Source organism: Eptesicus fuscus, chromosome 20 (genome assembly GCF_027574615.1).
Source record: "Eptesicus fuscus isolate TK198812 chromosome 20, DD_ASM_mEF_20220401, whole genome shotgun sequence".
Lineage (NCBI taxonomy): Eukaryota > Metazoa > Chordata > Mammalia > Chiroptera > Vespertilionidae > Eptesicus > Eptesicus fuscus.
The window spans coordinates 39,126,476-39,154,315 of record NC_072492.1 but is presented as its reverse complement, the minus strand read 5'-3'; the positions used below and the strand labels follow the sequence as shown (position 1 = coordinate 39,154,315).

Genomic DNA, 27,840 nt, shown 5'->3' with positions numbered 1-27,840 from the left:
GCTAAGTTGTGTCGGAAAAAATTTTCCACTCCAGTCACGCCGCCTCCCCCTCCACCCGGAAGATTGTTCCTCCCCGAGGAACTCCCACACGGGAGGGGCTCGTGCGGGGGAGTGGGCGTTACGTCGGGCGAGAGTGGTGGTCACGTGCTAGCCGGCTGCGCATGCCCCTTCCGGCCCCCGGGGGCCTCGGCCGCGGCAGACAGCGCCGTGCCTCGGCGCACGCGCACTGAGGTTCCACGTGAGCGCCTGCGTTTCTTCTCCAACCCAACGATGCCACCCGAACGGAGGAGCCGAACGAAACCGGAGCAGAGAACCGGCTCGAGGCCGAACCGGAAGATCCAAATGAAGCCGGACAGGAAAGCCGGAGCGGGGCCGGGCGGGCCGCCCCGAAAGGCTGCTTATTCATCCCAGCGGAAACCGCCGGCCGGGCCGAGAGCTGCGGCCGCTGCGATCACGATCGCGGCGGCGGAGGAGAGCCGGCTCCGGGAGCTGAACCGCCAGACGCTGGAGGAGGACAAGCCGGCCGTGGAGCGCTGCCTGGAGGAGCTGGTTTTCGGCGACGTCGCGGACAACGAGGACGCGCTGCTGCGGCGTTTGCGAGGCCCGCGGGTGAGAGAGGCCGCGGCGCGCGGGCTGGGCGCGCTCGGGCGGGGCGCGCGGTGGGCGGCGAACCTCCGGAGGCGGAGCCTGGGCGACCTGCGGCGCCGGGGAGACCCAGGTGGGAGGGAGCGGGAGAACGCGGGCGCCGAGGGCGGCCTGGAGGAAAGTCTCGGGAGGGCGGAGACCGCGCCTTCCCCGCCGGCGTGGGAGCCGCAGCGCCTGGCACCCAGCCGGCGCTCAACACCTATTTGTTTAGCGGCCTGTGGTCAGCAGCATCTTTCGTGGTTCCGCCCCGCGTGTCCTCATCCTCAGTGTTCCTCCCTCGGGGTCGTCCCATCGCCTGTCTCTATACCTTGCCGTGATTTCGGAGTTCCACTTGGTTTGTGGAATTAGAATTCGTGGACAAGGGCCTGGGAATCTGCGTCCTAACATTTCTCCAAATGATTTTCTCTCCAACTTTGAGAATGATTACGTATTCGGCTCTTCAGCAAATATTTGGGAGCCTGTTAGGTGCCGGATATTTTTTCCGGGCAATGAAAACCCTGTTTTTGCACACTTAAAAAAAAATAATCGCTTTGATTATATATTTGGCTTTTTACTCGAAGAGAAGGAGTCCCAGGCATTGTTCTGGGCACCGGCGGAGAAACAGCAATGGGAAAAAACGGACAAAAATCCCTGCCCTCCTGGAGCTTACGTACTGTGGCAGAGCCTTAAAGGAGGGAAGGACTGTAAAATCCTCAATGACAGGTGCTGAAGAGAAGGAAAAAAAAAAAAAAAGCATTCGGGGAAAAGGGAGATAAGTGTGCGTAGAGAAGGGTGGCCCAGCAGGACCTCACTGATGATTACAGTTTGCCAAATAAACGTGGACCCAGCAAGTGACAGCTGATTGCCAGAAACTCCTTTGGGTGCCTGTGGGAGAAGCTGCAGAAATCTAGTAGGGAGATAGAGAACTACCATAGGAAAAATGCTGAGCCGTGTGACTGTTTCCTAGTCAGGAAAAGAAGCTGTCTATGTGAGGTGGAATTTACTGGATTTATGGGGCTTTGAAGGGTCGTAGGTGGGTAATAGCCAGTAGAAATAATTTGTTTATTTCTACCCTGTGGTTTGGGGAAAGCTCAAGCTCACTTCAGGAGGTAGTGTGTGGTCTGGATTTAGACTTGATAGTACAGTATAACATTTCTTAAAAAGGTAGGGTGTCAGGAATGACAGAAAAATGGAGAAGAGGTATGTCTAAGAATATGAAATATGAACTAACTGTGACATCCAGTCATGTTATTTTATCTTTGATGCTAGTCTGCCTCTGGTCCCGTAATTTCTGTAGTTCTGGGATTTTTCCTGCTCCTTTCTTCATCTTGTTCTTGTCTTGCTTGGTCTTTTCCTTTGAGCATGTTGATGTTCTCTCCTTGACTGTTCCATCTTAACCTCGCCTGTCCAGTGCGTGGTACCATTATCTAATTTCCTCATTTTCTATTTTTTCCTCCAGCATTTGCTGTGATAACATTCTGTTTTACTATCTTATCAGAGGGCTGTAAAAGCAAAACATTCTACAAGCCATCTAACTTCAAGGTATATGTGTCTTTCACTGTGGGACGTGAAAAACTTAGTGCTTGAGGGCATTTTTTCTTCTCTAGGTTCAAGTACAGGACGACTCAGGTGACTCAGAAGTGGAGAATGAAGCAAAAGATAATTTTCCACCTCAAAAGAAGCCAGTTTGGGTGGATGAAGAGGATGAAGATGAGGAAATGTAAGTTGCCACCTGTTTTCTTCCAGAATCTCTCTGAATGCTTTAAAAGTTATTTTGCAGGTTTGAAAAAAGTTCTTTTTTACGAATATGTGATTATGTGAAGATTTGAAAAATACTGGGAAGTATAGGGAAGAAAAGGTCATTCATAATCTTGCCCCCGAGGTTAGCGTGTTGGCATACTACCCTCCCTTTCTCTTCTCTTCTGTGCTGTCTAGACCTGATTTTGCCTCCTTATTTGGCCAGTTCCTAACTGATCATTGGCGAGTTTGGAACTACCTTTTCTCGTTTGTAAAATGGAGATAATGATAGTAACTATATCAGAAGGCTTTTGAGGTTTAATGAAATAGTATATGTAGAGCTCTTAGCACAATGCCTAAAACTGAGAAAAGACTAAATAATCTATGTACACAATATGTACTTTAGTAGGTGAAAATGACACTTGTATTTTCCCCCACTTGAAAAAGGGTTGTATTCCATTGTATGAATTTACCATAATTTCCATAGCTGTTAATGGATGGATAGTTTTTCCCCCTTTAAAAAAATTAATGTTGAGATATACATTTGTGCATAAACATTGATTCACTTTTTTAATTATTTAAGAAATATTACTTACAGTAGAATTACTTAAAGAACACAGGCATTTTTAATCAGCTTAATAACCCACAACCATCGGACCAAGTAAGAACACAGGCATTTTTAAAGGCTGTTGATAAATCCTGTATAATGAAAGCCTAATATGCTAAGTGTCCAGTCAGCGGTTCAACCAATCAAAGCATATTATGCTAATTATATGCTAAGGCCACTCAACCTGCTCTATATAATGTGCACTGACCACCAGGGGGCAGACAGTCGACTGGTCAACCAGTCGCTATGACGTGCACTGACCACCAGGTTAGCTTGCTGCTGGGGTCCCGCCAATCTGGACAGAGCGAGATGGACTGGACATGCCCTGGAGCCCTCTCTCAGTCCCTCCCTGGCTGGCCAATTGCCCACATCCCTCCCCAGCCTGATCATGCACCATTGGGGTCCCTTGGCCTGGCCTGCGCTCTCTTGCAATCCGGGACCCCTTGAGGGATGTCTGAGAGCCAGTTTTGGCCTGATGGCGGAATGACTGGTTGCCATGATGCACACTGACCACCAGGGGACAGATGCTCAATGCAGGAGCTGCCCCCTGGTGGTCAGTGTGCTCCCACAGCAGGAGTGCCTCTCAGCCAGAAGCCAGGCTCACAGTTGGGGAGCACAGTGGCTGTGGTGGGAGCCTCTCCCACCTCTGCTGCAGCACTAAGGATGTCTTACTGATGGCTTAGGCCTGCTCCCTGTGGGGAACTGCCTAAGCCAGCCGTTGGACATCCCCCGAGGGCTCCTGGACTACAAGAGGGCAAAGGCTGGGCTGAGGGACCTCCCCACACACCCCTCCCGTGAGTGCACAAATTTCATGCACCAGGCCTCTAGTACTGTTAGACTGAGCATGAGGTCCTACCAATTTATCGTCCCATAAAAGGTTCCCATTGCATTTTGTTCTTACAAGCAATGCTTTTTTCAGACTTTGTCAGTTTAATGGGTGGAAAATATATATTTAGTGCTGAAAAAACATTTTTCATTGGTGTTTCTTAAAATACCCTCTATTATATCTTTGTTTTATTTGTTTACTGTAGAGACTTTATTTAGTAGAAATTATATGTATTTAAGGGTACAACATGATATTTTGTAGTAAAATGATTGCTAGTCAAACTAATTAACATATCCTTCTCCTCATATAGTTTCCATTTTTTGTGTGTGTGGTGAGAGACCCTGAAATCTACTCTCTCAGTAAATTTCCACTATACAATGCAGTAATATTAAGTGTAGTCATTATGCTGTACATTAGCTCTTTAGACATTCATCCTATATAATTGCAATTTTGACCATCTCCCCCATTTTCCTCATTTCCCCATCCCTGATAACTACCATTTACTTTCTGCTTCTATGTGATCTGCCTTTTTAGATTCCATATATAAAGAGATCAATCAGTATTTTTTTGTCTTGTTTTTCCTCTAAATATATTTTTGTTGCTTTCAGAGAGGAAGGGAAAAGGGGGAGAGAGAGAGAGAAACATCAAGAGAGAATCATTGATCTGCTGCCTCCTGCATGCCTCACAATGGGGATTGAGCCCACAACCCAGGAATTTGCCCTGCCTGGGACTCGAAATGTGATGTTCTGGTTCATAGGTCGACACTCAACCACAAAGCAACACCGCCAGGCTCTGTCTGTCTTATTTCACTAAGCATAATGTCTCCATGTTCATTCATGTTGTCACAAATGGCAGATGAGATTGTTTCTTAATGATCTTGCTATATCAGCTCCTTACATGTTGAGAATTTCAAACCTTTATATGTCAAATTTATTGTAGGTTTTTCTCTGAGCTTTCTGTTTGCCTTTTAATGCTTTTTAAAATGTCTGATAGAATATTTAAATTTTTATATAGTTAAGTCTAGGAATCTTTTTCTTTTTTGTTGTTGTTAAAAAGTAAAAAGTTCACTAGAGAGAGAGCAATGGGTGCCTGTATTTTTCCTTCATAGTATTTTAAGTTTTTAAAAAATTAATTTAATTTTTTATTTTACCTGGATTTTATTTAGGTGAATGGCATAAGCTGTGTGTAAAGTCATTATGCATCTGAAATATTAGCTATTTAAAGGGTAAATTGCATAATCTAAAATATTGGAGACTTCTTTTTGTTTGTTTTGGGGAAAATAGAGAATGTGTGTCTCAGATGTTCCATATCTTATAAGTCTTGACCTATATTCTTCAATTAAATTACTAATAGTTTTCTCAAACTACTAAAGTCAACAGTTGTTTTTTATATTAGTTCTTCAAAAGTCAGTTAAACCATGCTATTCTGTTTTTTATAGGGTTGACATGATGAACAATCGTTTTCGGAAAGATATGATGAAAAATGCCAGTGAAAATAAACTTTCAAAAAATGAGCTTCAAAAGAGACTTAAGGAAGAGTAAGTATCCTTTTTCATGTGACTTAAAGAGGAGGTCTTTATAACCAGTAGTTTATTTTGATTCGCTCAGTTTTTGGTTGTAATAGCTTCTTGGGTAACATGATTTCCATTTTGAAACAGTAGGAGCATTGCTATTGGAAGACATGATTAAATTTTTGTATTTTGGGGGAAAGTGAAATACAAGTACAAAAAGATTTTGGAAAAAACTTGTAATCCCGTCACCCAGATATCATAGTCAATGATAATGTTGCTTACTTGCCTGTTCGTTTGTATATGGTAAGCCATCTCTTTCACACTTTCCAAGCTCTTTTAGTTGAACAGAGTTAGGAAATGTGTGTATATTTTAACATAATGATTTCATATTGATTCTTCCAGTTCAAACATGCAGATCTTTTTGTGTGTTTGTGTATGGACCGATAGTCCAACCAACTGAACTGTAGCGGCCAGGGCAAAACTTGAAAATATTGAAAAATATTAAAAAATTTTTTATTTTATTTATTATTATTATCTTTGTTGTTGAAAGAAAATATTTTATTTTTGTTTGTACTGACATTTAAAAGCATTTCTAGAGGTTTACTGCATTATTTTTTAAAAAGTAGGTTTATTGAAGTATAATTTACAGTAAAATTCACTCTTTCAAAGTATCTTTATGAATTTTGTTAAACACATAGTCATGTAAGCACCACAATAATTAAGATAAGGAGTAAAAATATAGAACACTGCCATCACCCCCAAAAGTTCTCTTATACTACCCTTTATAGCCTACCCTCTCTCCTCAACTTCTAACCCCTCTAGTCCCTGATAACCACTGATATTTTCTGTCCTTACTAGAGGTCTGGTGCACGAATTCGTTTACAGGTGGGGTCCCTCAGCCTGCCCAGCAATCTGGGCCGATGGGGGGGCCAGGGGGGGGACCTGACCAGGAATGGACCCGTGACCTCTTGGTGCATGGGTCGAAACTCAACCACTGAGCCACACCTGCCGGGCTGTTTATTTATTTTTTTTTGTTTATTTATTTATTTGCTTTTACTGACTATTAAACTTTGTGTTGGTAGGCAGTTAATTGGCTCAGAGATCAGTTTGATCCTTTAAAAGGTTTCTTTTTAGCTTTGTTCTAGAATAGTATATTATACTTGAGGCTGGGTTAGCTCCATTACTAAGGTATGCCCTTTTTGGCATCTCTTTCTGAATGCCCAGTGTTCAGTAAGGACCTTCTCTAATTGGTTAAAACTCCAGTGTCTGAGCTTTGGTATTGTGCAACTTACAGCTCCTCAGAAGCTGTTGGCCTCACCTCATGGAGTTTTCATCCTATGGCTGTGCAGCTTAGTATTCCGCAAAAGTGTCTGTCAACTACTGTGCAGGTTTCTGGAGCTTTTTCTCATCTACAGTCTACTGCCCCTCCAATGCTAGTTGTCCCAGCCTCTTTCAGGTCTGATCTTTTTCTCTGCCAGGGTTTTTAAAGAATTCCTTCAAGGGAAAGTCCTGGTGATGGTAGGACTCACCATCTGGGATGAGTCCCAAGATCTCGGATGTGTTGAAATGAGCAAATAAGACAACCATATAACTAGATGTAAATAATTAACAACAAATATGTATCCAGGTGTCCTGTATCCAGGACTAGTTTAGATAGATGGAGGTTCATGAAAGTTTCTAGGGTAAGTTCATTGGGACTATTTTGTGTGTGTAGCCCTTTTGTTCTTAAAGATAACTTATTTGGAAGAGAATATAAACATGTTCTAAGGATGGTCTTACCTATATTTTTTAAATGTATCATGCTCTATGAACATACAGTGGTTACCATACAAAGTTTTCATGTTTTTGCTTAGATTTCAGCATGCCATGGGGGGAGTACCTGCCTGGGTAGAGACCAATAAGCGGAAAACATCTTCAGATGGTAAGTGTTGATACCTTGGTTGGTAAAGAAGTTCTGTTCCTGTTCTGTTATTATTTGAGCTTTCTCATGAGGCTCATTAAAACTTGGTGTTTTGTGCTCGCTTCGGCAGCACATATACTAAAATTGGAACAATACAGAGAAGATTGCATGGCCCCTGTGCAAGGATGACACACAAATTCCTGAAGCGTTCCGTATTTAAAAAAAAACAACAAACAATAAAACCTGGTGTTTCAAATATGTCTTCTTTTTTTTTAATATCTGGTTTTGAAGTCTACCATTTCTCTGAGGGAAGCCCTTTTGCAATAATGTAAGGCTTACTTAACAGCATATTCTCCACTGTAAAGACAGGATGGATGGATTTTATGATTTTTTTCCTCAACAGAACTGTGTTGCATTATGGCATAGGATTAAGGAAAAATGAGTAGCACTGTTACTTCTTGACTCATAGTCCCTTCTGAAGACATTAGGCACTAAGTTAGCTGACCAGTAGGAAATGGGATGTCTGCGTAAGGAGCCCGTGTCGGGTCAAGCCCAGATAATTAGTCACTTTATAAAAACTTACTTTTCAGTTCCATGTTTTAAGTTTGGTTTGTACCATAACTGTTTTCTGCTTTTTAGATCCTTGAGTTTAGATATAACTATGAATGGCTAAGCCAAGATCTGACTTCTGTGTTTGGAGTTATAAATTTTGTACTTGGAATTGACCTTTGAAATCCTTTAGGGAGTCCCAGATAAGTCCTCCCACATAATTCAGGAGTCCTTCCTTAGCATCCTTGATATCTGATGAGTTTCTGTTTGATTACCACCACCACTTCTCCTTTCTTCCTCCACCTGTCAGTCCTCATGGTAGTAAAGTACACCTTCACCACACCCATCAGTCCTCATAGTGCTAAAGTACAGGGAGCCCCCATACAGAGGAGCTAATATGTTTTATATAATGCTGTTGGAAAACTCAACCTGTTATTAAATAGAAGTGTATCTTCTGGTTTCCAGCCAGATACTTGTAGAGGTTGAGGGAATCTTAGTGTTGTAGCTTACTTTATCCACTGCAAGAACCTTTTCTACAACATCTGTTAGATGATAATTTAGCCTTTGCTTAAACATATCACATAGTGTTGTACTCTTTCTTCCCCCTATTTTTTTAATACATATTTTTATTGATTTCAGAGATGAAGGGGGTCATCCATCAGGGGACAGCCCGTAACCTGAGCAGGTGCCCTGACTGGGAATTGAACCGTGACCTCCTGGTTTAGAGGTCAATGCTCAGCCACTGAGCCACAGCAGGGTGCTCTTAGCTCTCTTTGAAGTTCTGATACACAGTTTGCTGACATTGGTCTTTCAGTTCTAGTTCTTTTTCACCCGAGTTGTTAAGCTAGCTCTGCTGTCCACCCTATTGCTGAAGAACTCAATATGAATTCTTTTCAAATTAAATGCTGACTTTATTTCAACTTAATTTCATCTTGTTCTAGTCACTGTGAATGTGTCTTTCATTCTAGCGTTAGGCTTGATTTTGATGATATATATTGAGCTCTGTGTCATCCTTTTCCTCTATTTCAAATTTATTTTGCTGTTTCACCAGTTGCAGCTTAAATAAAGTAGTTAAGGTTGGGAGGCTGAGAAGGGAGTTGAGTTTTCAGCTATAGACATCTGGGGTAGGTAATGCTCATCTCAGTTATTCTAAAGATCAGCCTGTGGGTTTGTTTGACTTAGATGAAAGTGAAGAGGATGAAGATGATTTGTTGCAAAGGACTGGGAATTTCATATCCACATCGACTTCTCTTCCTAAAGGAATCTTAAAGGTGAGAATCAGTGAAGTTGGGCCTCCCCAGCTAATTACCTCTGAAATTCAGTATGCTTCCCAGTTACAACTGTATGGATTCCTTTTATCTGTGGGACTAAATGTGTTTGCTGTCATTTTGCCTTTGTAAATACTTATGCTAGTTTTTCATCTGTTACAAAAATGATCAAGAAAATTAAATGATGTCCCTAAGAATCTTTTAGGAATCCTATTTGATTTCTCCTCTTGCATTTCTCTTTATTTCTCTTGGCACCAGCCTAGTTCATTCTGCTGTCTTTTGTCACCCCGGTTACTGCAGTAGCTTTGTAACTAGTTTCCCCACGTCCGCTTTATTTCCTCCTGAACTACTCTTCATATAGTTGACAGAGAGATATTTTTAAAATAAAGCATTTTGTCACTTTCATTGCGTTTTGAAAACTTCTATATTCCTTTTCATGGTCTACGCTGCCCTTCATGGTCTGGCTTCTGCCTACATCCAAACTTCATCTCAGACCTTTCCCCCATATTTCCTAGTCAAGCCATGCAGGCCTTCTTCCTGTTTCTTGAATGAGCTGAGTCCTTTCTTGCCTAGAACTTGGTGCTCTTGCTCTTCTTTCTGCCTGCCTGTTCTTCAGGCGCTGCTAATAACCAACCATTATTACCTTTCTGCTCAAAGGACACTTCAGGTAGGTCTCTCCTGGCCACTGTATCTAAACTGGTCTCACTCATTGCTTTCTAACTCATCACTGTGTTTAGCTTGTTCATTGCAGTAACCAAGTGCCTACCCAGCACCGTGCTTCAGTTAAATATCTGTCACATGGACAGATCTCTCTTTGACATGGTTATTTTCCCCCACTATAAAACGGTGGCACGTGTATTTGGATGAGGAAGGGGACCCTAATACGCTAAATTATTAGGAAAAAGAGTGATTCTGACTCCCCCGACCTTAAGACAATTCTTTGAGCTCCTCAGAGGGTGAATGCACCTCCATTGAAAATGGAGTCACCATAAAAATTTAACTTCAGTGGTTACAAAGCATACACATAATGCCTTGTTTTTTATGTAATTAAATTTTTAATACGGAAGGAAAACCCTATAAAAACAAAGAAATAACTGAAAATAGTTCGAATGATGCATGAGATCGTCATTACTATAAAATAGCAACCACACACCTGCAGAACATAAGTACTTCATGCTAATCATAGAACCTCTTACTTTGTGCAATGAATGCAAAGATGCCAGTTAGTTTTCAGTAAAATTTCCCTGGAAGTCAGTTTTCTAACCCAAATATAGGGTGCATCCCAAAAGGTTGCAGGTTCAATTCCTGGTCAGGGCACATACCTAGGTTGCAGGTTCAGTGCCTCATTGGGGAGAGTATGGGAGGAAACCAATCAATGTTTCTCTCTCACATTGATGTTTCTCCCCCTTCCTCTCTCTCAAAAATCAATAAAAACATGTCTTCAGATGAAGATTTAAAAAAACCAAACCAATAGGGTGCATTTGGAGAAACAACTGTTTCCTGGTGCTCCCTGAGCTTAACGATCTAATCCTCATTTGGTAGATACTAAAAATGGATTATTGTATGGTAAAATGACCTGCTAGTTGGTAGCAGAGCTGTGGTCTTTTGGTACCATTCCAGTGGGCTTTGTTCTGCAAATAAACCATTTTATAATGTCATTCCTTCGTGCTCTAAAGAAAATAATGTCAGCCCATTTGAGTTGATAAAATTCCAGTTTCGTTTTTCCACAGATGAAGAACTGCCTGCATGCCAATGCTGAACGTCCTACCACTGCTCGGATCTCGTCCGTGCAGTTCCATCCTTGTGCGCAGGTGGTGATGGTTGCTGCACTAGATAACTCTGTGTCACTGTTTCAGGTATGTCATTGCATTTTTAAATGAAGACTTGGAGTGAAAAGTTGGCTACCAGGATACAGGGTCTATGGAAATAACCAAAAGGAATATTTTGTACTTCCTTATAGGTTGATGGGAAAACAAATCCTAAAATTCAGAGCATCTATTTGGAAAAGTTTCCGATCTTTAAGGCTCGTTTTAGTGCTAATGGAGAAGAGGTTTTAGCCACCAGTACCCACAGCAAGGTGCTTTATGTCTATGACATGCTGGCTGGAAAGTTAATTCCAGTACATCAAGTGAGAGGTAAGGTTTCTGTTGAACACATAGCTGCTCTTCCCCCCACTCCCCAGCCCATAGCTGAGTCCATTTAACAGTATTTACAGCCACTTAGTTTCCTCCTCATAATTTTAAGAGAATTTTTAGAGCCGAACTGGTGACTTATGCCGGGGAGCAAGATCTCAAATGTTCCTTCCCTATAGGATTCTTAAAAATAAGTTTCTTTAGTTATAGTATTGTTTAGAAGATGTCATTGCATTGTTGAAATAATATGTTTGAATGAAAATAGTGAATTGGCTTTGCATTGAGCACTTATTATGGGAAAATCATAATTTGGAAATACATATCCCCCTAGACCAGAAAAGCAGTTGCAAATACTTGTCTGGAAAATTAGCAATTAATGCAGAGGAAAGAGCATGAGCCTGGGAGGTAGAGGATGTGTGTTTCACTTCGTTGGACAAATTATTTCACCTCTCTGCTCTAGTTCTAGTGTTTGTTATAATAGAATTTTGGTTTACATTTAAAGGAAATAAAGTACTGCTTTTAGAGGTTGGAATGTATTTTAAGGCATGAGTTGCTTAAACATTAAACTTTTTACCAGGTGTAAATTTGTTTCCTCTACCTTACCCATTCTTATCCGGTATTTCCCTACCCATTACCAAAAAATACAATGGCACCTTCATGAAGCCTTTGGGAACCCAAGCTCTTGCAGTAAGCTTGGCTGGGTTAACATAAGTCCTGGGAGGCGGTGTTGGCTTATGCTGCAGCTCACTGGCAGTCTCCCTGTTAAACTGTGTGTGTTGGGGGCTGTGAAGGATGGGGTACCTCTGTCCAACCTGTTTTCTGCTAGTGGTTAAAAGTGAGTAAGGCCAACTTTAGAAACATTTATAATGTTTATTCTCAGATTTTTTTCTTTCCTATGTTCTCTGACGCCTTTAGTGATCCTTTCCAAGTAGGTTCTTAGTTTACCTAATTATGCTTTAAGCTGGTGCTTCTCAAATGTTAATGTGCATGGGAATCACCTGGGGATTTTGTTAAAATGCGGGTTCTGCCCTGGCCAGTGTTGCTCAATGGTCAGAGCGTCTACCCACACAGAACTGGAGGATCATGAGTTCGATTCTGATAGGGCATGTACCTAGGTTGCAGGTCCAATCCCCAGCCTGGTCGGGGCACGTGCAAAAAGCAACCATTCGATGTATCTCTCGCATCCATGTTTCTCTCTCTCTCTCTCTCTCTCTGTTTCTTCCCCTCCCATCCACTCTCTCTAAAAATCAATGGAAAAATATCCTTGGGTGAGGATTAACAATAATAGTAATGGTAAATCAAATGTATTTTTTGTGATAGTATGCTATTGAACACTATTCTGAGTCTCATCATTATAAAACACTGTAAGTAACTCAAGAAACTAATTAATTAAGGACATTAGCATAAGGGGGAAATGGCTGACTGGGATATGCAAGCCTTATATGAACGCAGATTTGAAAAATGAAGACTACAGAATTGTAACATTTCCTTCAGTTACGAATGACTTGGACAACCCTTATTTTAAGAAGAGAACCATATGCTTCACCAATTTGCCAAAGGATGAGTGCACAGAAAAGGTTAAGAACCCCAGATTACTAGTTCAAAGTCTAGAATTTGACCATTTGGGAATCAAATTAGTTGGTCAGGGAGCCACCATTTTGATTGTAAACATTTTGGTAAGGTAAATCTCTGAGCCTTAATTTTCTCTTTTTGTAAACTCAGAGGGCCATAAATATTAAAAGAGATAATTTTTTAAAGCTCCTTTATTAGCACCTGCCACATGATAAATGCTAAATAAATGTTAACTGCTGCCATTGTCAGGAATAACATATAATCTATCTATTGACTGATCACAATCTGTAGACTGGTAGAGTCAGACCCGACCTTGGTTCAGCAACCTAGGTACTTGAGTTCTAGCTAAGAAAGCATTCAGAGCCAAGACCCAAATTATGTGAAAGTTTATTTAGAAAGTCACAGAGGTAGAAGTTAGCTGTAGAAGGAATGGGCTCAGGACACAAGTTACAGAGGCAAAAGAAGGGCCCTTGCAATTTAGGAGAGAGACAGGTAAAGGTAATTCGCCTGGAGGCAAGAAGATAAGGGAAAGGCCTGAGTGTGCTCCCGGGAGAGAGGGAGGGAAAGCTGCACTAGACCCTTGTCTCGAGGGTATTTATTGGGAGATCTCTGGGGAGGATCTCAGTAGCTTTCCAGGTGTGTTCTTTCAATCAGGGTCTTGGTCTCCAGTGATTGGTTGGTGCCAGGGCAGAGGGTCATTAGTCAATTTATCTGGTCCTGATGTCAGCCATGGTATCTCTTTGTCTGGCTTTGCTGCTTTTCTGGTCCTGGAGCTGAAACAAAACTGAGGCTTCGATGTTATCCCTAGGGGTTAATGCTTAAGGGAGTGGTCATGCAAGGGTCTGCCTGGGAGTTGTCTTCAGCCCCTTGTTCCTTCTGCAAGGGGGTCTGTGTCTATGCATGACTAGTGACATGCTGGGGGGATAGTCCGAGCCACATGATAGTGATATGAAAGGCCAAGGGGTCTAAACCGCGTGATCAGCTATATGCTAGGGGAGGAAAGGTTACTCTGAGGCGAGGTCCTTGTTTTCCCAGTTTTGCCTGTTGCTAGGCACCCGAGGCTTTCCGTCCGAATGACCTTTGATACCTGGCCACATGTCTATCTAACTGCCTATCACAAATCCACTTATTATACTATGGAAATTGGCCATCTCCTTTCTTTTTTTTTTTTTAATTTTGCAAATATTCTTTTTTTTTTTTTAATTTCTTTATTGATTAAGGTGTCACATATTTGTCCTCATCCCCCCATTCCCATCCCACACCCCTACCCACGGATGCCCCAACCCCCTGTTGAACTTAACCATTGGATAGGCTCATATGCATGCACACAAGTCCTTTGGTTGATCTCTCCCCCCTCCCCCCAACCTCCCCTATCCTCCCTCTGAGGCCCGCTAGTCCGATCGATGCCTCCTTGTTTCTGGTTCTGTTCTTGTTCATCAGTCTATGTTGTTCATCATTTCCCCTAGATGAGCGAGATCATGTGTCCCTAGAGATATACTTATAAGAACTGAATGTGAGACGAGCAATAATAGTTATGCTGACAGGCAAATGAATCAGTCTGTAGTGAGTTTCTTTCTGGACCAACAGTTCTTTAGAGACCCAATTTCAATGTCCACCAGTTCCTTATGTGTACATGTCAGCACTGACCCCTCAGCTCTGGATGGTGGACAAATGGTGGTAACGTAGGTCCAACTCCCTCTGGTTTGGTCTCGGCCTGACCCAGGGGCACGGCTTCACCCGGACTCAGGGGCACGTGGCCTCACCCAGACCCAGCGGCGTGTGGCCTCACCCGGACCTAGGTGCGCGAGGCCTCACCCGGATCCAGGGACACATGGCCTCACCCGGACCCAGGGGCGCGTGGCCTCTCCCAGACCCAGGTGGCCATCTCCTTTCTTAACAATTTGTAGCAGTTGACCTAAAAATCTTCACAAATCTATAAAAAGGTTTGTATTTGACATCGTTAAAGCATTGTATCTTCTTTCCTTAGACCACATTGTAAATTTTATTTGAGTTTTATTTTGAAAGGTCCAGCATTTGTAAAGAGCAATTATAATACTGATATTAGCAGTTATCACTATTTTTTGTGAGGTTAAATGCAAAATGTTATATGTGTACATATAACTAGTATAATATACCGTAAGCTTTGGATGAAAATACAATTATCTTTTTAAAAAAAATTTTTTTTGGTTAATCCTCACCTGAAGATCTTTTTTCCATTGCTTTTCAGAGAGAGTGGAAGGTGGGTCAGACTTACTCAGTGTCCGAGGCTAGGTTTTGTTTAATTTGAGGTATTTAGATATTTTAAAAGATCAGAAACTCTCAATTGTCAATGAAAGATCGCTTTATGGAAAACCATATTAATCCTTATTTGATTAATTCCCCTTTCTTTCTAAGGTTTGAAAGAGAAGATAGTGAGGAACTTCGAAGTCTCCTCAGATGGGTCCTTCTTGCTCATAAATGGCGTTGCTGGATATTTTCATCTGCTGTCAATGAAGGTGAAGCATTATTAGTTGTTGCTTCTTCTAGGTAGGACATTAGTGCAGGGATGGTCTTGAACCATAACTCATGGTGTCTGTAAGTCTGCATCTCAAATAGAGGAGCACAGTGGCACTTGGGGAGAAGCTGTGGGCAGTTGGGGGAGAACTTGGGAGTATAGGGGAAAACAAGGTTGAGTAGGTGCTATAAAATGGAGAACTGGGTTGTTCCTATGCTACACAGTGTGATTCTTCTGTGCACCCCCTAAAACGATTTGACAAGCAATATTTATTACTCTTTTAGACTAAAGAATTGATTAGTAGCATGAAAGTAAATGGAAGGATTGCAGCATCCACGTTCTCTTCAGATAGTAAGAAAGTGTACGCCTCGTCGGGTAAGTTAATGACATGATCAGAAGCTTCTTTGAAGCTTAACCAAAAACTGTGTTTGATTTTAGACTTTCTTGTTTTAGTAAGCAAATCACTTTTGTTTTTAGCATGCGTTTTTTGTTGCCATTGGCCTTCTCATTTACTAACTAATTAATAGTGAAGGGCTAGCCATTTAACATACACCGCCAACATGTTTGAGGAAAAGAGCGAAAGGAAGTAAATGCTTATTTAAAAGATGAGTCATTCTAAGACTGTCTTTCTTTTTGAAAGTTACGTAGAATCATCATCCCTTTTCTTTTAGCTCCTGTTGACTTGGATAATGTTTGGAATTTTCTTTATTGTTGACTGAAAGCAATTCAGATCTCCTCTTCCCTGATATTTCTGCAGCACTATTGACCAGCTCTTTATCATCCCCAATGTTCTCTAATCATATGCCTTCCTGCTCTTCTGCCTTTCTGACTGTCCAGTGTCATCTTTGCCTCTTGCTCCCTTTCCTGAAGGATTTTGAGGGCCATCACAATCTCAGGGTAGTCCATGCTGTTTGGTAGTGGGGCATTTGAGTGGTTCTGCCCATGAGTGGCATCTCACAATATCTGCAGGGCTTTTTTGCATAATTAATATAAGAAGGTCAGCAGTATCTATCATCCTTATTATGCTATGGAACAAGTACTGGTTCAGAGTAATAATCCTAGTGAAATGGCCCTTGGACCCTGGGGGAGTCAGAGTTGGGGAGAAGAGGTGGAGAGTCAGCAGGAGTACTGAAATTTGGTATATGAATTGGATGTGGATGTAAGATATTAACAAATTTGGTCGCCATGGAGGAGGTCAGATTTACCATAAGAAAGGCCCTAAAAGGAGGGAAGGTGTAATCAAAAGTTGAGTCTTGGTAATGGGGGTTGCCTGTATTTTACTTGTTATTCTTCCCTCTTCTTTTTCTCTTCTGAAAGAAGTAGTTTATGTGATTGACATCATATTGTTCATATTGTTACATATAAAGAATGTTTTGAGATAAAAGGATAATTGAAAAAAGAATTTACCTTTTCTCTTTTCAACTTTACCAGTTTTTTTTCTTTTTCCTCATGGATTCATTGTTGCCTCTTTTGCCTTAAGTCATCAACTTGTGATCATTTAATAGACTTGCTCTCTGGGTGACCTTTCTGCCCTTGATCCCTTCTCTTCCCATTTTAGTCGATTGCTAGCTAATCTTTAAACACCTTTCTTTATTGTACCATTACCCTGCAGAAAAACAAAGTTTTGAAATACGATCCTATTAAAATTTTCCAATTATATTTCCCTGCTACCTAACTTAAATCTGTATGCCAGCCTGGGAGATTTTATTTGTTAAGGAAAGAGTAGAAACGGAGATTTATTGAATTCCACGGGGAGGATAATAGTATATAGAACCGTGAACTTGAGAGCAGTATATACAAAAAAGGAAGAGCTGAAATAGGTGAGTGAAGAGCCATGTTTGAGATGCTTGTATGTTATTATAGAAATAAGCTGATACTGGGTGTGGAGAAAAGGGTGATCATCAATACTGAGTGCTATAGGTTTGAGAAAAAAATTAAGAACTGGTTTTGGCAATTAGATGGCCATTTCTGTTATGAAAATATTTGTGTTCTCTTGAGATTTAATATTCTTTCTGGTACAAATTCTCCCTTGTCAAAACTATTTATGCTTGTTTATATTTAGCATTCCTTATTATTTAAATTATTTGGTAATAGATAAATTGTGTAGTTTCTTAATTAAATTATAAATTCCTTGTGGTCTGGATCAGTTTATTCTTCACTTCCTCTGCTTCATCATCAACATTATCATCAGTCTGACATCTAAATCAACTAGCCTCACATATTATGTGCTCTAATACCTGTTGATAGATGTTGGAAAACCTGGGCTGGTGGGTATTTTATTTTTTTCAAATTTGCTCCAGTAATCTGTGAAATGTAGAAGCTTTTTCTGAAAGCTCAACTCAAGACAAGAGTTTGTGATTTTTCACTCTAAATCTAAAGATACTATTTATTACTAATTGAGAATGCAGTTTTTATACATGGGAGTGTATGCAAGAAATATTTTTAGGCCAGTTTTGTAGATCTAGGTTATTTATAGTGGGTATTCATTTGTAGTCCCTTGTACTGTTCAAGAGGGACTAAGATTGGTCAGTTCACTTGCCTTTCAAGTTTAAAACAAAATTAACCAAACCTTCTTTGGCTCTTTCATTCAGCGGATGGGGAAGTTTACGTTTGGGATGTGAACTCTAGGAAGTGCCTGAACAGATTTGTTGATGAAGGCAGTTTATATGGATTGAGCATTGCAACATCGAGGAATGGACAGTATGTAGCTTGTGGGTGAGTAAAGAGAGAATCACATTGTGGTAATGAGAAAAAATTAAATAATTGAATATACTAGATGGTGCTTAAATACTGTTTATAAACTATTCAGTAATAGGAAATCAGTAAACCCAGGTTGTTTACATTTTGTTGTCTTAGTGCAGTGCCTCATTATATTATTGGTGGTTTATCTGTTCTTTAGCAAAGAAAATACTGGACTGCCTTGTTTCATTGTATTTTTCTTATATTCAAAATATCTATTTGATCACATCAAGTTTTTCTATTACTATTTTAGTTACCTGTTTTAGCCTTAAAGGCACTTAGCATTTTTGCCTTCATCTGGCTAGGTGGTGTAAACCAAAAACACATGTTCTTTGGAAACACTGTTTGTTAGTACAGTAGAAATTTTGAAAGTATTATCTAGGACGTTATTGTGTGATCACTGGAGAACAATGGTTTTTACACTGGGGAAAAGATGGCTTCATTCCCTGCTTGATTCCAAAGATCCAGGTTGGGAGGAGGAGGCATTAAATACTTACCTGTAATTCGTACCTACCAAACCACTAACCAGCACCTGTAATTTTAGAACTTGGAGGAGTGGATTTTTATGACTTCCTCAGCCTAAACACAGTTGATCCCTAAAGAGATTTTAGTCAAATCCTCCCTGGGTAGGAGGCCCAGTGGGTCTTGCTGTTCCGAAGCATAGGCTGGTGGGGCTAGATGTTCAGATAGGCCCGGACCATCTTGGCCCCTTTGGCTTAGCTTTTCCCTTTGCTTGTTTTTAACCTGTCGTGTTCCCTTTTTCCTTTGCAGCTCTAACTGTGGAGTGGTAAACATATACAGTCAAGATTCTTGTCTCCAAGAAACAAACCCAAAGCCGATAAAAGCTATAATGAACTTGGTTACCGGTGTTTCTTCTTTGACCTTCAATCCTACCTCAGAAATCTTGGCAATGGCTTCAGAAAAAATGAAAGAAGCAGTCAGATTGGTAATATTTATTTACCTTTTCCTTTTATCATTGATAACTTTAAAATTTTAGTTGAAGACATGGAAAAATAACAGGAAAGGAGAGTGTTGGATTATTTTAAAAAGAGTAGCTTCTTTTGATGTAGAAATTACTAGTATTGTAGCTTTTGGGTGTGGTTGTAGGAAAGATGCATAATAGCCACCACATTTGTATTATGTCAGTTCTTTTGGGAAAGCTGTGCTATTTTATTAACATTTCGTAAGTGGCTATTCTTCATTTCCACAGGTTTCTTTCAACATATTATTAAGGAGTATGTTTAAGGCAAACACTTCTTTCCTCTTCAGTTTTCTTTCCTCATCTACCTTCTGAGGCATGTTGTCTTAGTGGAGTGGAGGCAAGTTTTAGATTTTGAGAATAAATTGTGTAAAAAGGTTGCAGTTTAGCCTGGCTGGTGTGGCTCAGCGGTTGAGCTCTGATCTAGGAACCAGGAAGTTCAATTCCCGGTCAGGACACATGCCAGGGTTAAGGGCTCGATCCCAGTGTGGGGTGTGCAGGAGGTGGCCGATCAGTGATTCTCTCTCATCATTGATGTTTCTCTCTCCCTTTCTCCTTCTTCCTTCCTCTCTGAAATCAATAAAAATATTTTTAAAAAATTATTATCTCTCATCATTGATGTTTCTTTCTCTCTTTTCCTCCCTCTATCCTTCTCTCTCTAAATCAATAGAAATATATTTTAAAAAAAGATTGCAGTTTAAATAGCTAGGTAGTACTTGTGAATATACGTTTGTACTAGGAGTCCCCGGACCCCTCCCAGATTTGGTGATTTTGTAGGAGGAACCACAGGACTCAGTATATAGACATACTTATGCCTAAGAGTTGTTAACAGGGAAAGGATACAGAGCAAAATTGGCCTGGGGCAAAGTCCGGAGGAAACCAGGCGCAGTCTTCAACAGTCCTCGTAATGGAATCTCTGGACATGTGTAATTCCTCCAATGAGATGTGACAGCATGCGTTAAGTGTTTTCTAGTGAAGCTAATTAGAGACTCAGTGCCAGCGTTTTTATTGGGGTTGATCATATGTAAGGACCCTCTGTCCAGCATGTACCAAAGTTCCAGGCTCCCAGGAGTAAAGCAGGTGTTCCGCGTAGACCACATTGTATCCATGGTTTAGGCACAGTGTGCCACCCTGGTCACTTAGAGAAAGTGTAGGGGGCTGTTTACCAGTCAAGTTCCCAGACACCATCTCAGGGCCTTTCTAAGGAGAGCAGCCTCAGGCCTCTGTAACTCTTTTCTGCCCAGTCTCAGAGCTCAGCTTACATGTCACTGCAACTCTGTGAAGTTTCTTTCCCCTTAAGCAGAATCAGTTTCTTCACTCATTTAATGGTTATTTGTTCCAGGCACTAGGCATACAGATGGCATAGAACTTTGGATGGCGGTATTGCATTGTGCTGTTAATGTATATTACCAGGTGGAAAGCACTTCACAGATTGTTATTTTTATCTTTCACTCAGCAAAGAGTCTGGCATAATTCATCAGCTTTGTATAATAGTGTATAGTTTACAAAGATTTACAGAGAATTCTACAAGAACCTTGAGTCAAATAACAATTCCCAGGATTAACTTACTCAAAGTCACAGCTAGTGAAGGGCAGAACTGTACCTCTAGATTCCATATTTTTTCTAGCATTTTAGTTGTTTTTTGACTGATTTCCTCAGAGCCCTAGAATATGTACAGGACTTCAGATGGCACGTAGGTCAAGGAGGAGGCCCAGCTCCCACCTGTATCCCTTAGAGCAGCTTCACTCTTATCTGGTACATACAGGCGTTCTGCGTAATGCTTTCTTTGAGGAGGAAAGGATTCTGCTAGAATAAAGTGTTTGAAAAATACAGCATTGTTTTATTGCCTCTGTTGATGAGTCATTTGGTAAACGAGAAGGTTCTAATTCAAGTCAGCTTTAAAATCTCTTTTCCTCTAATAGGAGTGGTGGACTAGGACATATTAATCATTGATCATTTCAGTGGTAGTAAATCGTTTTATAAAACCATGGGATCTATCTCATGCGGACATAATGTATTCTGCAAAATGCCTAGTAAATTCTGCCTAGTTTGCTTCAGTGATCAGGACAGCATTTATGGTGTTTTATTGTGGTAGAATCACACAAGGAATTCATTAGTAACAGCCAAATCCCATTTTTTAAATGTTAGTCAACCATAATATCTAATGGAAAGAAGCCAGGCATAGCAACTTCAGAATATCTCAGTGAAACAATGTTAGCATCATTAAATGCATTCTCATAATGATCCAAACAGTTCTGTTATCCCAGCACAGCACAGCAAATATAAATCTAAAGCATTGTGCCATTAAGAGACCGGGAAGTTAAATTGTTATTACATCTGTAATCTTGGATGTAGTAGGAAGTTGGAGAACTTCTTATCTATTAAATTAAGGATGAGTGAGCTTTACTTGTTGAATTTTGATATCTGGGCCCTTAAATGTAATGACAGATGTGTGTTTGGAGATAAAGGGAACTTTCCAAAGTAAAGAAGTTTAGTTTTAATTACTTGTTCAATTATCCTATATAATAAAAGGGTAATATGCAAATTGACCCTAACAGTGGAATGACTGGTCGCTATGACATGCACTGACCACCAAGAGGCAGGTGCTCAATGCAGGAGCTGCCACCTGGTGGTCATTGTGCTCCCACAGGGGGAGCTCCACTCAGCCACAAGCCAGGCTGATGCCCCAAGCGCAGTGGCGGTGGCGGTAGCCTCTCCTGCCTCCTCGGCAGTGCTAAGGATGTCCGACTGATGGCTTAGGCCCACACCTCGTGGGTTCCTGGGCTGCCAGAGGGATGTCTGACTGCCAGCTTAGGCCCGATCCCCCGGGGAGTGGGCCTAAGCCGGCAGGTGGACATCCCCTGAGGGGTCCCAGACTGTGAGAGGGCACAGGCCAGGCTGGGGGACCTCCCCCGCCCCCCTCTCCCCCCGAGTGCACGAATTTTCATGCACCGGGCCTCTAGTACTTTATAATGACAATAACCATAGAGGTTAGAGCCCAGCCACCTTCTAACAAGGTAGGGTCCTAGGTCTGAGGAAAGATGTGCTAATGCAGTGAGAGATGCTTGTTTGTTTGTTTGTTTTTTTCCCCCAATAGCCAAGTCAATAGAGGAGATAAAATAAGAAAATAAGTTGTTGATAAGTTGATGTTCATTCTCCAATAGAAAGACCACACATGGCCACTCTGTACGGGTGTGTAGGTTATTTGTTGCACGAAGGCACACATCTAAAGGGTTGTAAGTGTGTGTATTTACCACAGTATTTTGGTACTCTGTTCTGTTGATTTAGCTACTAAAATACACAGCTACCTTCTGTTAAAAATTAGCTTTAAAAAAATTACTATACGTCTTACACCCCAACTTTTGTAGGGAGTTCCTATTTGTAATAAGCAGTTGAGTTAAGTATAAAGTAATATGAATCCAAATTAGGAGGCTGCTTTTTTCAATTCAGTTAGAAAATAAAAAGGTAGTTTAATACACTTCTCTTTAAGAAGTCATTCAAGTAGAAAGGTTGGTTCTGGTATATTTTGTTTTGCAAGAGTCAGAAAAGCAGCTCCCCAAACTTCCAAGTCATGACAGAAGAGTTAATGAGCAACTATATGGGCATAGTTTAAAGAGCAGGTTACATATAGGATGGAAATAAAAGGAAGGCATGGGCAATTCTGTCCGTGGCCCTTGCAGCAATTGGTTATTTCCTGATGGTCTGCTCCCATGACGCCTTGGATCACCTGTTCAAAGTTGGTGCATGCTTGGAGGATGCAAACTTAAACTAACTAAACAAAATAATTAAGAAGCCAAGCCACTTGCCAAAACTCATAATTTCTGCATTCCCAAACCAAGTGTAAAACCTTTCGAAATATCCATATTGTGGCTTCTCTCCTAAAATACTAATGTGCTTTATTACGTACTTTTAATATATATATTTAAATTTTTCAAAGACCCTATACAGAGTGGTATTTAAGAAGTTTAAAGGTTAAGACCAAATTGGGTACTGCCAACTTCTTAGCTTTAATGGGTCAAGACCACTTCTCATTGGCACTAATGCCTTTGCATTGATGCCATGCTATGCAGTCAGACCTGTCTTCTGGAGAAGTTGAGAATAATTGAAAATGACTTGGGAATTCACTACATACTTTCTTGACATATAATGGTCCATAGGTATATATAAGGGTGTAGGATCTAATAAGTGACTGACAAATGCATATATTACTGGTACTTGTCGATGAAACTCATCTTGATTGGATGGTTTAAAGTCTCATCTGAAAATGTGGAGGATGGCAGACTACCAAGATAACCAGCTGAATGATAACTAAATGTTTGAATGTGAGGGGGCTGTATTTCTTGGAAAGCTAGAGAACATTTGAAAGCAAGGGCTGTTAAAATCCTATTCTACTTATGGTAACTGATTCCATGCTTGAGTTTTACGTAGAGTGTAGAGTTTGACATCTCATCTCTATTATCTAACAAAATATGCATTTTTCTACCATAAAACCAACTGGGTGAGGACTTGTCTTGCCTATCCTGGACTTGGGCTCCTTTTTCCCAGTAGACTCGTGGAGAAAGAGGCTGTGTGCCTATATGCTTAGGCCTGGCCTTGAGGTGAGCTTTTGGCTCTAAATCAGAACACACTTTCACTTGAGAAACCAGGTTTTCATGATCCAGTCCTCCTTGAGGAGAGATGGCAAAAGGCAAAGGATGTGTTGCATAGTTGAAAAGTAAAGGCGAGAAAATAAATCACATGCAATTGGAATACGTAGTGTGACTTTGCCTAGGCTTTAGTCATGTAAAATCAGACGCTTCATAATGTTTAACCTTTGCACTCGGATGTCGAGTATGACTCGACAAGGTTAGCATTAGAATAAAGGAATCGAGAAAAAAGCAAGCGAGTGCAAAGGGTTAAAGCATCCATTCCCTGTGACAGATTTTAGTGTTCTTTACTGTGGTCATTAAGTGAGAGCATTAGTGGGTATTTCTATTGACTTATTCATCTATTTGGCAAGCATTTGAATCTCCCAGGCACCATGCTAGATGCAGCTTTAAAAACATCAAGAAATCGTTTTTTTCCTTCCCTCCCTTCCCTCTCAAATTTGAAAATCAAATTTTAATTTTGGAATGTTTTGCTACATTAATGTGTACTACAGTGAAAATGAGCTTTTTGTTCCAGCTAAAAGATAGAGTGAAGATTAAAATTTAAGAAAGTGAGTTCCCAGGTGTTGAAATTTAAAGCTTTTTATTATTTCCTGCAGGTTCACCTTCCTTCCTGTACAGTATTTTCAAACTTCCCAGTCTTTAAGCAGAAGAATATTTCTCTTGCTCATACCATGGATTTTTCTCCAAGAAGTGGATATTTTGCTTTGGGGAATGAAAAGGGCAGGGCCCTACTCTATAGGTAGGTATTATTTATGTGTTAAAGTCAGAAATATATACCATCTTCCTTTGAAAGTGTGAAGAGATGCTATTGTTAACAAATTATATATAATTTGTTAATTCTGTAATCAATTACAATAAGTTATTAGTTAATTGTAGAGTGTAGAGTTTGACATCTCATCTCTATTATCTAACAAAATATGCATTTTTCTACCATAAAAACCATAAAATGGCACTAGCAGAAAGGTTCACCTGGGGATGTTTTAATTTTATTTTTTATTTTTTCAGTAAGCTGTATTTTGAGAATGTCAAATTGAGGAAAAGTAGCCACTTTAATAATATTGCCATTTTCTTGTGCCTTATGTTGATTTGGCAATTTGCTATTTACTCATTAGATTTACATTAAAAAAAAGTTCTTTTCCTGCAGCTGTAAGCTATAAATAAGGATGTTAACCACAAAGATATCCAAAAGTTATGCTCTGTCCAGGGTCTTTTCTGCACTCAATATACTTGGCTGTGGAGCAGGAACAAGTGAAATCTAATTGCATTGTTGCCAGGAGATTTCTGTGACAGGTGGCTCTTCAGGGAGAACCGCAGAGCTAGAGACCTGCAACTTAAATCACAGCCCCGCCGCCTTGCTCCCTCGTGTTGGGAGTGGGTGCTGCATAGAAGCCTGTGTTTATGTTTATATGCTTTGGGGAAGGTCTGTTTTCGAAATAAAATGAAATCTGGAATGAAGAAAAGGAGGCATGTAAATTGATTTTGAGGATATAGCTGTGAAAAGAGAATATAGCAAACAATAATAGGGTTTCAAGTTCAATTTACTTGGAAAGGAAAATTGGTTATACCTGGAAAATTGATATTTTCCATCCTCTTTTCAGATCATTTTTGGTGATTCTTTCAGTTTGGATTATATAAAAGAATATAGAGTCTTGTTGCACTTAGAAATTCTCTTCCTTTGGTTTATTATAATTGAAATTTTCTTTTAAGTAAGCCCCAGAGGCCATTAGCGTTTTCACCAGAGCATTGCTCTCTAGTGAGAGTTTCTAACAAGTAGGTTGGACTGACAACATTTCTGTGGGGTGTGGCTGGTCAGGTATTTCTTAGACCCCAATTGATGCTTTGGGACAAGCTTAAGACTTTCATCTAAAATCTGAGGTATTAGCATTAGACTCCTTCAGAATGTCAGATTGAGAAGTCTCAACCTAGCTGCCTGGTGAGAGAATGATTGTGATTATACTCCACCCTCCTACCCCTTAAAATATTCCTAAGTGCCCTTCTGTGCTCTGATTGACAATACTCTGGGTTATCACAAAGTTGTTTAGATGATTTGTCTTTTACTTTTTCAGGTTGCACCATTACTCAGACTTCTAAAGAGATCATTTGAAGTAAGAAAATCCTTTAAATTGCTTCTTCAGGTTTTAAGGGTACACCCATTGCTGTCAGTGGCAGAGGGACCACATTAGCTGATCTTTGTTTCTTTGCCCCTGTGTTACTATACACTGAGTGGCCAGATTATTATGATCTCTGAACGCATAATAATCTGGCCACTCTGTGTGTGTGTGTGTGTGTGTGTGTGTGTGTGTGTGTGTGTGTGTGTGTTAGAGGCCTGGTGCATGAATTCGTGCATGGGTGGGGTCCGGCCAACCTGGCCAGGGGGAGGGGATGTGGGCCGTAGGCCAGCCTGCCTGCTGGTCGAACTCCTGGTCAGGGGGACAATTTGCATATTAGCCTTTTATTATATAGGATATACACTGAGTGGCCAGATTATTATGCGTTCAGAGATCATAATAATCTGGCCACTCAGTATATATTCTTTTAGAGGAGTGGGATGGAAGGTAGATCAGGAAGAGCCTGGTTGGGTGTGAGTCTTCCTTGGGAATTTCTTTTTCTTTTCTTTAAATCAATAAATATCAGAAAGGGAAGGAGAGGGAGAGGGAGATTCTCATACATGATGAGCATCATTGATCAGCTGCCTTCTGCATGCCCCACTCTGGGGATTGAGCCCAAATCTCAGATATGTGCCTTGACTGGGAATCGAACCGTGATCTCGGTTCATAGGTTGATGCTCAACCACTGAGCCGCACCGGCAGTGCATCCTTGGGAATTTCAACAACAATCTGGCTCTTTTCTTCGGAGATCAGCTCTCTAATGTATTTACTAAGCAGTTAATCCACAAAGGAGAATAGACTGAACAGTGAGAGAGAAGTATCTTCAGATAGAATTAAAGCTTCCCTGAGCTTTAAATCCTCTTATTTTATACTATATGTTTCTTGAGAGATTATAAGTGCTTGCCCTGTAGCTAGTTAATAGTGGGTTGTCATAGACCTAGTTAATGTCTGGTCATTAGTTTTGCTGCCCAAATTTAAAACAGTAGGACATGCTGCTTCTCCCAGGGTTTGACCTTTGAAATGAATCCAATAGAGAAGCCCATCTTTAAATAGAGAAGCCCATCCTGATAGATCTGAGAAACTTTGCAGAATGTGTGATAATGTACGGGTAGACATGAGGCTGAGCTTTGCAGTGGGCCTATTCATTACAATTGACAGATTTGAGATTCATACATGTTGGGGAGAGACTGGGATTGCATACAGATTTAAATAGAGGAAAGAATTTTTGAAAGTAGAATAATATTGAGCAAAACATTAGCCAGGGGGTGGTGGTGGGTGGGACCACTCCAGCTATCTTGCCACTGAAAATTACATTGTCAGTACATGTTGTTTGTTTTTTTACATGTTTGTCGATGACCAGCAGTTATAAATCAGGGATGTGATTTCTTCTATTCTTTCCTCAGATTGAGTTGAGTCACAAGAGAAGCCCATCCTGATAGATCTGAGAAACTTTGCAGAATGTGTGATAATGTACGGATAATGATTTTTTTGAGCCAGCTGTACATATTTGTTAATAGAAATGTATAATAAATACATGGCAACTTTTTTTTAAAGTAAATGTATGTGGGAGAACAGGGGTGGACTAGAAGGGGCTAATGAGGGGGGAAAAGGGGGATATATGTACTACTTTCAACAATAAAGATTTAAAAAAAAAAATGTATGTGGTTCTTCCCTCCCCACCTACACACAGATGCACTAACTTGGATGCATTTCTTTTAAGACAAAACCTGAGCAATTGGAAACACCTTTCTGCAGCCAAAAGTCACATAGGCAGATGTTCTCATATTTCACACTGAGCCCTAATTAATATGTCCTCCTTTCCCAGCATAGATCTCTCCATGTTTCAGGGTAACAACTAATAGGCTCTGATCGGCTTGACATGAGAGCGGTGAGATCTCATAGAATGAATTTTGAACTTCCAAGTGGTCCTGGAAAAGAGATTGTGGAAATGAAAAGCCTTTTCTGGACTTAGTACTTCAAGTGGATGTGATTAAACCTGTTATACTTGTCCTACTAATTATTAACCACTCCCCTTCCTGGAAATATTCCTTACCCCGACTTAAATGTTTCCATTGAGTTCCAAGGTTGGCAATTGATTTCATAATTCTTTAATTGTAATATAACTTTGCTTTAGGCTAGTCCCTAC

At 40.6% G+C, this 27,840-nt stretch overlaps 1 protein-coding gene and 1 non-coding gene across 2 annotated transcripts; both read left to right on the top strand.

Moving 5' to 3' along the window:
• The first annotated feature begins 270 nt into the window (after positions 1–270).
• On the top strand, positions 271–27,303 carry UTP18 (UTP18 small subunit processome component). Its single transcript, XM_054709287.1, has 14 exons — positions 271–609; positions 2,232–2,344; positions 5,233–5,331; positions 7,158–7,225; positions 8,936–9,024; positions 10,752–10,877; positions 10,982–11,156; positions 15,120–15,220; positions 15,504–15,594; positions 17,811–17,934; positions 18,730–18,904; positions 24,183–24,325; positions 25,653–25,691; positions 27,098–27,303. The coding sequence occupies exons 1-13, from the start codon at positions 271–273 to the stop codon at positions 25,675–25,677; spliced, it is 1,668 nt and encodes a 555-aa protein (XP_054565262.1). The 3' UTR covers positions 25,678–25,691; positions 27,098–27,303.
• On the top strand, positions 7,319–7,424 carry LOC114227167 (U6 spliceosomal RNA). Its single transcript, XR_003613261.2, has one exon. It is a non-coding gene; the product is annotated as a U6 spliceosomal RNA (small nuclear RNA).
• Positions 27,304–27,840: the final 537 nt, after the last annotated feature.